This window comes from Babylonia areolata, chromosome 24 (genome assembly GCF_041734735.1).
Source record: "Babylonia areolata isolate BAREFJ2019XMU chromosome 24, ASM4173473v1, whole genome shotgun sequence".
Classification (NCBI taxonomy): Eukaryota; Metazoa; Mollusca; class Gastropoda; order Neogastropoda; family Buccinidae; genus Babylonia; species Babylonia areolata.
The window spans coordinates 45,432,520-45,444,062 of record NC_134899.1 but is presented as its reverse complement, the minus strand read 5'-3'; the positions used below and the strand labels follow the sequence as shown (position 1 = coordinate 45,444,062).

The following is an 11,543-nucleotide window of genomic DNA, read 5'->3' as shown; positions in this document are numbered from 1 at the left end:
AAAAGAATCAGCAACAACGACCACTGCTGATTTGCAAAAAAACTTTGAGTGGTTCAGCACCATAACAAAACACAGCAAAAGGTGGGATATCCCCGTGCTGTTTCGGTGCTGTTTTGAGTCCATGGATTCATGATTTGTGTCAGTACCGTTTCGGTGCGGTGTATATGGAATTCCAGCTCAAGGAAACAGGAACAATGAATGGAGAATGAAGGAGACTGAGGGAATGTGAAGAAATCAGATCACAGGTTTCCATCAGCAGGGCTGTACATTCTGACACAAAGCTATCCAGTCACTTGAAAACAAGGAAGCAAACAAGGGAATAAACAAACTGAAAATTAACCACAGAGCAAGGATTTGAAGACGTGAAAATGAAAGTTTTGAAGGTAAAGAAACTTAACCATCATGACAATCACACACACACCTGACTAGAGTGTTGGTGACCAGAACAACAAACAAGACCAACAGTCTTCCTCCCACATCAAACATATTCCCCACACACATGGTAACATATGCCTTGTTCTGTTAAAAAAATCAACAATGCTCACTGTAAAATTATGATAAGATACAAATAATTTCATCCTCTTTAAAATTTTTTGTCATATTTGGAAACGAAATACCAAGTAGATAAAATGTTTCAATAAGGTGCACTGATTAACACTGATATAGAGGAGAAAACATCAAACAGTTAAAATGTTTGAATAAGGTGCACTGATTAAAAGTTTTAATCCATTTCGACATTTCTTAAAAATTAAAACAATTTATCTTCTATTCTAAAATAAAGAAAAAGAAGCAAGTTGGTTTGCACTGGATGTTTTAGAGAAGCATATTTACAGTTTGTGCTTTTTTCATGTAATGAGTTAACTGTGGTCTGAAGACAGGCTTCTGTTCTCCCATGGCCAGTGACACAGACACCCACATGTTTCACCAGCATGTCTATACACCAGCTGATGATTGATATCTCATACGTTTGATTTCTTTCTCTTTGAGCTTACCAACAGTTTTATCTGTTAACTTCGTACTTATTGATATTTCTATGCATATGTAACAGCTAACAGGTATTTATACATATATACATATATGTAACATCTATTATTTCTATCTAATAGACTGAGCTAACTGATATTTCTATTACATTACAGCTAATCCATTTACTATGTATGTCAAAGTTTATTGATCTTTCTATCTGTTGCTTGATCCTGGCTTACCATCAAATAATTGTGTAGGGAAATAACCTGACCAACACTACAAGCAATACTAGAGAAAGGAATGCCACTATGTGCTGAGAATGATCTGGAAGAGGTAGAGACGAAGGATCTTTTCAATATCTATCCAACAAGCTATCCAAAAACGATGCATTATGCAGTGAGTGGCATCACTGTATCAAGTGCTAGTAATGATCGAGGCAAAAACCAGGAACGACACATTCAGATGTCATAACCATAAGACTGGGCTTGAAATAAAACCCCAAAGAAGACACTTCTAGAAATTAAGGAAATTGAAAGTGGGGAGCTGTCACTGAACAAAAGTACAGAGCTAAAGTGGGTGTGACAGGGAGGAGAGAGTGTGGAGACTCCACACAAGGTATTACTGTGAACAACTCGTGGCACGGCTGTGCTCACTGTCTCCAGATGCTGTGCAATTCCTTGTTATTCTTATTCTTATTGTCCAGCCAACTGCACAGGGCCATATCAGGACTGTCAAACCATACAATTCTTTAACCGCGTCAACACAAAACTGTTACATCAACAAAAAAACAACACTAATACAAACCCACAAAACACAGTTTGTGACACAGTATCCCAACCATTTAGCTCCTTATGGTAAATAAGACAAGGACATGCTGAGGATGCCAGCCATTCCGCTTAATTCATCATCCCCAGATTACAAAAAAATCATAAAAAAGGAAAAACCAATACTTCAAAGCCAAACAAAAAAATACATAAAAAAGGCCACATAGGCAAATAACACTGTAGAATAGGCAGCTGGTGCCCATCCCAGTGTTTACATCTCACTACCTAGTCGCCTGAGCAAAACAGCACTGATAGTACATCATACACTGTGGAAAAGAGAAAAAAGTGTCAAGGCTTGCTTGAAAAAAGAAAGGGGAATGGGAAGGCAAAAAAAGGAGACAACAGTGAAGACAGAAAAAAGGCAGAAACAAAGACAGTGATAGAAAAGAAGAAATTTCTAGCATGGAATTTCCAGAGGGCAGGGATGCTATTTAAACTGAAAGCCCCCCGGCATCCCCACGGGGGAGCAATTCCTTGTAATGACCTTGCTCCACGCAACGCTCAAGTGTGCATGGCTACATTTAGACAGTATCACATACTGTTCATCCTCTGTCTTATCACCTCTGAAGCAAGTAGTATGTGCTATTGTTGATTTGTATGCTACTCTTCTGACTGTTTTTAACACTTGTTTTGTTCATTGTGAAAACCAGTCCTGACTGAGATCATTTCTTTGTCAACTTTTATGAAATTCACTGTCAAACAAATAAAAAAAGGTAAATTAATTCTGCATGTGCCAAACTTGAGATCAGGAACAGATTAATCCACAGCAAACATCAGTATGCTCTGTGAATACACTGGCAGAGACAGGAGTGTGAATTAACCCTTGCTGTGTTATAAAGTGTGGTGCAGGAACCACTGACAGTGTGTTCCTTTCCTATAAGGCACAGGGGTGACAGTGGAGGGGTGTGGTGCCTCAGGCCCGGACTGCCTCACTGCTTCAAGACTCCTCTGGGGGTCTCCTCACAGTTCCGCTCTTTGTTGTGGATAGTGTGTGCATACTGTAGTGTGTGCATTCAAAAAATGAAAAATTATGTCACTTGCAACATACTCAGCTACACAAGACAACATTCAAACAAAATCTTAAGAAAACACTGCATGGGTATCTACATTTCAACATAAACATCACTATTGTACATAATATGCATATTTATTCTGTTAGCTGACAGCCTCCTAGCACAAAAAAATAGACATCTGAAAGCACCAATCAAAACGAACATGTATCCATACAAACTTTGGCACTCAGAAAAATATACATCCATGATCATGCAGTCCTATGAATAAATCAAATGTGACTCTGTACTACACATATTCTGCACACTTCAAGCAGCAAGAAACACAAGTCATCAGATTGACCAAATCTGTCCAGTATCACATTCCACACACACAATTACACACACATTCCACACACACACAAATTCCACACACACACAATTACACACACATTCCACATACATACGCACAATTACCATCTTCTTCTTCTTTCTTCTTCTTCTAACCTTCGAAATGGTTTAAGTTTTATCAGGCCATTTTGGATTTTTTTAAAAAGAAAAAAGAAAAAAGAAAAAAAAGAAAAAAAAAAAGAAGCAAGGTCACAGCATTGTTAAAGACAGCAAAGATATTCAAGATTAATATCAAGATGTGTCATTCTGAATCTATTAGAAAGTATGCCAGTTAAAAAGATAAGAGTCTGACTTTAACAAATGCACTGGCACAAAAACATTGTGTGCAAGGAATAACTCCTTCACTGTTTTAGTGTTTAGCTCATTCTTCCCCATGCCAGGGCATTGCTAGGATACCACTGTGTGTATATATATATATATCTCTATATATTTTCATTCCTAAGTATGTGCGATACTCATCAAATCTAGATTTATCAAACTTTTTTTTTTCTCCAATTCTGAACCACTAGGGAAGGGAAACAACTCTTGACCACGTTCAAAGTGACATTTCTACTGACAAATTTTGAGAGCTGATTTAGTTAAGATTCTTTTGGGGGAGGGCAAGCTCTGTTTTGTAACCATGACTGGTAAGTCATGTTTCCACTATTCTGTGTATTCAGCAAATGTCAAACAAACTACTCCAGGAAGTGTACCACGACTTCCATCCTGACGGTGCTATACAGAACAACTGCCTGAAGTATCAACAGGTGAGGCATTATGATCATGTCAGCAATGTACAAGAGTGATCATTTTTAGTTTTTGTATCATTTTAAAATCACTGCTGCAGGAAGGGAACATTGCTGTGATTCTTGCAGCACTGTAATAAGAGAGAGAGCTCAGAACTCAAATCGTTTTTTGTTCGAGGATTAAGATTTTAGTCATGGCCTTTTCTTCCAGTCTGTCCTTGAGAGAGAGAGAGAGAGAGAGAGAGAGAGAGAGAGAGAGAGAGAGAGAGAGAGAGAGAGAGAGAGAGAGAGAGAGAGAGAGATGAGAAAGGGAGGAACATGTATGCAAAAGAATTCTTAATTAAGTAAAATTTATCCACTTTCTCCAGCTGACCATTGCTCAGAAACTGAAAGATCAATGATTATGACGATTATCAAGACAATTACTAAGATGATGGTGGTGATAACAGAATAGAAAAATCAGGAAAAGAAAGATAAAAAAAAGGACAAAAGTAAATGAAATGAAACGGATGATTACCTGAAGACATAATTCTAAGAAGTGCCAACTCTTTCACTCTGTCCCTGCTTAATATTCTTTAAACACAAAACAGAGCAATGATCTCAAACATACGATTGTGAATGATTAAACAACATTTACCATTAATCATAATAGCAGTGATACATAAGCATACAAAGTAAACAGATAAACAGATAAACACACAAGGTAAGGCAAAGTAGAAAAAAAAAGTATTATGATTGTCAATGTAAGACAAAAATATGAAATCAACACACAAACAAGAGCAGATAAATCAGACTTACTCATTGTTAAAAAAGCAAACAAAATAAAAGAAAGGGAGGACTTTGAAGCAATATACAGAGAGAACATATGAACAAAAAGTATTGATCTTGTGACCGAGTTCCACATTAACTTTGTTAAGTCCTGTTTTCTGTTGTAGAAGTTTTTGTATACTGAATCTGAAGGACAACAGTGACTTACTCTCAAAGAACAAAGGAGAAGAGTTCTGTTTGTCCAAAAAGCACCAGACTGGATCTGAACAACACATCGATAAGTATACAACATAATACAATCATTCAAATCAAATTTTTTGTTGCTGACTGAAAAAAAAAAGCAAAACTGGATCTGAACAATAGACTGATAAGAATATATAACAGAATACAACTTTTTGAATGGCAATGTTTTGTTGATGACTGAAAAAAAATGCAAAACTGGATCCAAACAATAGACTGATAAGTGTACATATAACAGAATTCAATCATTTGAATGGTAATGTTCTGGTGCTGATTGAAAAAAACCCAAAAACAACAGAATACTGTCACGCCAGTTTTCTGTGTTCTTTGAATGTTAAGGACCATTTGCACTGGAGTCAGTACTGGGCAGGCAGAAGGTTGGGGGGAGGGGAGTTGGAGGGTGGGGTTCTTACAGCACTGTGTAGTGTTGAAAGAGCAACACTCAACCACAACAGGTTCTGCTGCACACCACCAAAGTGACTCAGCACCAGTGCTTGGTTTCCTCTGGCGGGTGACGTTTCCCTGTGAACTACTGGCAGTGAAACCAAGGCAGATGAACCAGGGTGCGGCTGTGTGTGTGTGTGTGTGTGTGTGTGTGAGAGAGACTTTAGAGGTGTGGTGTCGGGGTACTGCCGCTGAAGCTGTGAAAGAAAGGCGAGCAAAAAAAAAAAAAAAAAGTGGTGATAGACTGTGGACACTGACTCCTTATTCAGTGTGCAGGTAACAGTGCCCCTCTGTGTGACCTAGGTAAACTCTTTCTCTACTATCAACAAAAGAGGCGACAATGACAGTGTTTCACCACTGCATCATAAAAATAATACCAGTGGAAGGTTTTCACACTGAAGAGGAGGATGAAGACATAGGAATACCACATTTCTGATGACGAGAGCTACAGGCTGGGCCATTCAGACACCCACTGGACATCAGATGGGGTCTGCGTGTGTGAAAGAAAGGCAGAAGACTGGCCATCCTGAGTGACCCAAACAGCACAGCACAGTCACTCAGTCATGTGGCCAAGGTCCCAGCCTAATCAAGTGACAATTTTGGCACTGTTCTGTTTTGGTTGCCAAGGCAACATCCTGCAAACAGCATGCAGTTAAAGCTTGTTAAAGAACTATGACAATAAAGGAGTTGCTCCTTGCTAAATTCTGAAGAAAAACAAAACAAAACAAAAAACAACAACAACAAACATCCACTCTGATAACAACTACACTCAGAAAGAAATCAATGGGGCCCCAGTACAGCAACATACTCTGTCCAGGGAAAGCAGCCTGGAGTTTGCACAGAAAAATCTTGCTGTGACAAAGTGGGGAAATCCACTGTGGAAAAACAAAAACAGTAATAAACATTACATTACACTAAAAACACTGCACAAGACAGTACACTACAACACAGAACAATACACCACAAGGCAACACAATACAGAACAAGACAGAACACTACATCACAGTAAAGACACTACAAGACAAGACAATAATACAAGACAACACAATACAGGACACAACACAACACTACATCGCAGTAAAGACACTACAAGACAAGACAATAATACAAGACAACACAACACAACACAACACTACATCGCAGTAAAGACAAAACAGTGCACTACAGTACAGTACCACCACACTACAACACAATGACCCAGTCCTTCTGACACTGCAGTGAAGAGTCCCACCCCCTGCACTGGCAGCAAGGATGTCATCAGCACACAGCCGTGGTGACGTCACTGCAGCAAGGCTGTTACCAGCACACAGCCGTGGTGACGTCACTGCAGCAAGATGTGACCAGCACACAGCCGTGGTGACGTTACTGCAACGAGGATGTTATCAGCACACAGCCGTGGTGACGTCACTGCAGCAAGATGTTACCAGCACACAGCCGTGGTGACGCAGCAAGGCTGTTACCAGCACACAGCCGTGGTGACGTCACTGCAACGAGGATGTTATCAGCACACAGCTGTGGTGATGTCACTGCAGCAAGATGTTACCAGCACACAGCTGTGGTGACGTCACTGCAGCAAGATGTTACCAGCACACAGCCATGGTGACGCAGCAAGGCTGTTACCAGCACACAGCCGTGGTGACGTCACTGCAACGAGGATGTTATCAGCACACAGCCGTGTTCCCAGCACTGCAGGAAGGGGGTGTGGGGGTGGGGGATACCAAGGGGGCTAACTAGTACTGGTCTCCTTGGGACAGAATGATGTGGGACAGCTTCTCCTCCTTGGCTTTACGCAGGTGACACAGCTGAAACACAGCACATGCCAATGGTTAGGATAACAAAATTCTGCAGAAAAATCCACTTTGATTCTGATTGCGATGGGCACAACAGCTGAGTGGCCAAAGTGTTGGACTTCAATCAGAGGGACCTGGATCTGAATCTCAGTAATGGCGCCTGGTGGAAAGGGTGGAGATTTTTTCAATCTCCCAGGTCAACATATGTGCAGACCTGCTAGTGCCTGAACCCCCTTTGTGTGTACACACACGCAGAAGATCAAATATGCACGTTAAAGATCCTGTAATTCATGTCAATGTTCTGTGGGTTATGGAAACAGGTACATACCCGGCATGCACACCCCGAAAATGGAGTATGCCTGAACCCCCCCCTGTCCCCCCCCCCCCCCCCCCCAAAAAAAAACCCCAACAAACTTAGTCTTTTATGCAACGTGTTTCAGGTATGCAGCATAGTGATAATCATGATGTTCATCCTGGACCATCTGGAGTACTTGCCACAAACCTACAGCAAGACCAAAGGGCAGCAATTCTGGATTACAACAAAAACATGGGTGCCATGGACCATCATGACCAACAGCTGCAGCCCTACGATGTCACAAGGAAAACCCTGAAGTGGTACAAATAGCTGTGTGTGCATTTTCTACAAATTGCCATGCTGAATGCACACATCCTCTACAAAAAAGCAGGCAACAGCAGTACACTCCTGGACTTCAGAAGGATGTAATTAGATGTAGCCATGATTTTTGGTGACCAAGACACTGCTAGAGATGACCACGCTATTTGTCTTGTGTGGACGACACTTCATCCCATCTACCCCACAGAAGGCCTGGCCACAAAGGAGGTGCAGAGTCTGCTGGAAGAAAGGACAAAGAAAGGATGCGAGGCTCTACTGCCCAGACTGCCCCAGCAAACCAGCACTGTGTCTTGAAGACTGTTTCTGCAAGTACCACACACAGCGTTTTTACTGGCGATAGATCCTGGGTGAGTACACCCTTTTCATTCTTTGTGTGGACTGTGTTGGAGTTTTATGCACCTGGATACTGTTGCTCAGCCTTGACAGTGTGTGTGGTTGATCACAACAGTCACAAGAAAGACAGGTTGATAACCTGGTTGATATTGTAGCACCTACATGATGGAATGACAGTCCCAATTTTTTTTTTTTATTAATGCATTTTATGGAATTTTTCTATCAGATTGACTCATTATTTGAACATGTGAGTATTAAAAACAAAATCTTGGTTCATTTTCCTTGCATTTGATATATACTTTTATGCACTTATCTTCACTACTTTTTGAAATATAAGCAAATTAAAATCATTGGCGTGTTTTTCTTGTTTTTCTGAAAATTTTCTGAGCATAGGCCATAGCAAAACGTACTAGCAGTGAAGGGGTTAATAATGATGATAATAATAATAATAATAATAATAATAATGACATTTGGTATAACCAGTCTAATGATACAAAAGCCCTGGATGTTTACAATGAAAATCACAATGAAAATTAATATGCATACTAAAACACATGCAATACACCTGCACACACAAATCCTCAAACCCCAACCCACACCCACTCCACACAGGATGTAGACACACACACATGCGCACACAAACACACCTTGTGATGAAGTAATACAATTCAGTACAGGAATGACATGAGGGAGGCCCCATTTCCAAACAGGTTATTATGTTGTCTCACGTTGTTGGTCACAACAGATCTCTTTGTGTGAAAGTTGGGCTTTTATCCCCAAAGAGAGCATGTTGTCACAGCACAGCCCCTCCCTAACTCCCCTTTTTTTCTGTCTGCAAGTGTATTTGTTTTACTATCAAAGCACTTTTTTTCCCCCTTTTTTTTGTGCCTGGGACAACCTCTTTGTTTCAGTGGGTTTTTTCATGTGCCCAAAGTGCATGCTGCATACAGGACCTTGGTTTATCGTCTCACCCAAAAGACAAGCACCCGAACCACCATTCGAGATCTAGTGGAGGTGGGAAGAGAGTAAAATCCGGAGCTCTGTGTGGGATTCAAACTCAAAGACACTTGTTTCTTAGCAGGGCGTGCTACTACTAGGCCACCACTCCACTGCTAGGCACTGCACTTCTGACCCAGTGATCGAGCCCTGTTTCTGCATGGTGTTGTTGGGAAAGACATTTTCCTTTGATTTTCCTCACTCCACCCAGCTGTGAATGGGTATGATATGTATGATAGTCAGTTATGTTCCACTATGACCATCAGAACAGCAGAGGAGGTAACTGCTGTCCTGACTATCTGGGCTAGAATTTGATTATTGTGGAGAGTGTCTTGCCCAAGTTACATCCCCACTCTCTCGGCCAAGAGGGTTTTAGGACAGTCAGCGTCGGGATAGTTCCCAAAGTCCAACTAGCCTAGGCTGCAGCACTAAGAGCCAGTGCAATTTTGCCTCCTAGTTTGAGAGTTGTAGTCCTTCACAGAAGACTAAGTTGTAAATGATTTCCCATTGCAATGCAGAAACTATTGACAGTACAGCTCCAGCAAGGAGAGGATTGGACCCTGCCTTTCTGTGCACTTCACTCAAATACTGTGCTATGAAAGACAGTGGACACAGTGAATGTGAATTCTCTGTCCCCATGACCGAAGAAGGCTGTGGGACCTTTCACCTCTTTCTGATGATGATGATGATGATGATAATAACGACAATAGCAGTGGTAGTGACATGAATTCTAATCATGATGATGATGATGAACAACACACACAGTGACAACTAGTAACCTTAAGAGACCTGTTTATCTGTATACTGCTGCAGGCATTCATTTCTTCAAACAACACACTCAAACACACCCAAAGATATGTATGCCAATGCGCAATTCAGTATTGCACCAGGTGGCTGATTAGCAGATCTGTGCACTGTATAGCAAAACATGTGAGTGTACTGCACAGGAACAGATTTAAAATAAAAGCCTATCTTTCACAGCACGGAATTTGAGTGTACTGCATAGTAATGGGTTTAAAATAAAAGCCTGTCTTTCATAGCACTGTATTGGAGTGTACTGCATTGAAACAGATTTATTAAAAAAAAAAAAAAGCCTATATTTCACAGCATGGTATTTGAGTGTACTGCTAAGTAATGGGTTTAAAATAAAAGGGAGTCTTTCATAGCATGATATTTGAGTGTAGTACATAGTAATAGCAATAAAATAAAAGCCTGTCATTCATAGCACGGTATATGAGAGCAGCGCATAGTAACAGCTACAAAATAAAAGCCTGTCTTTCATAGCACAGTATTTGAGTGAAGTGCATAGTAACAGCTATAAAATAAAAGCCTGTCTTTCATAGCACTGTACTGGAGTGTACTGCATCGTAATGGGTTTTAAAAAAAGCCTGTCTTTCATAGCACAGTAATTGAGTGTAGTGCATAGTAATAGGTATAAAATAAAAGCCTGTCTTTCATAGCAAGGTATGTGTGAGTACAGCATAGTAATAGGTATAAAATAAAGGCCTGTCTTTCATAGCAAGGTATATGTGAGTACAGCATAGTAATAGGTATAAAATAAAGGCCTGTCTTTCACAGCATGGTATTAGAATGTAAAGCAGATTAAAGAGATTTAATATTTAAAAGCCCACCTTTCTCTTTTCCAGAAACTGCTGGACGAAGTCCTCTACCTCCAGTTTTTCTACAAGAAACAAATAATCACAATATGATTAAAATCATAAAGCTCTAGTTCATTTCACACATACACAGGCATACAGCAGTAAATAATACAATGCACATGCAGGTACACACACATAATGATACATATTTGTGCACATCACACACACACACACATGCACGCATGTACACCTTCACATACACACACACACAAACACACAATAAGTAAGAATATCTATCCCTCTGACCCCATGTGGGGCATGGAGGACATCAAGTAACAGCACTGGCATTTTACACACTCACACAGACAGACACATACACACACACACATACAACACACACACATACTCTATCACATACACATACATACATAAATACACACACACAACACACACACATTCTCTCTCTCTCTATCACATACATAAACACACACACACACTCTCTCTCTCTCCCTCACAACTCCCTCTCTCTCTCACACACACACACACACACACATTCTCTCTCTCTCTCACATACACACCCTCACGCACACACACACACAGAGAAAAAAAACCACGCACACACATACACCCTCATGCACCCACATATACACATATACCCGAATGTACACGCACACACTACCACACACACAAACACACACACATTCACCCTCACCCACACACATATATATACATACACACTCACTCACGCACACACTCACACATACACCCTTACACACACGAATACACACATGCACCCTCACTCACTCACACACACACACACACACT

General features: G+C 40.6%; 1 protein-coding gene across 1 annotated transcript in view; it reads right to left on the bottom strand.

Moving 5' to 3' along the window:
• Nucleotides 1-4,140: 4,140 nt before the first annotated feature.
• The window catches only part of LOC143299194 (vacuolar protein sorting-associated protein 37A-like), a 28,721-nt gene continuing 21,318 nt past the window's right edge, over nt 4,141-11,543 (bottom strand). Inside the window, exons 10-11 of the mRNA XM_076612363.1 lie at nt 10,752-10,801; nt 4,141-7,169 (exon numbers count right to left, since the gene is read on the bottom strand). Coding sequence (XP_076468478.1) covers nt 7,098-7,169; nt 10,752-10,801 — 122 coding nt within the window. The 3' untranslated portion in view covers nt 4,141-7,097. The remainder of the gene's footprint in view (nt 7,170-10,751; nt 10,802-11,543) is intronic.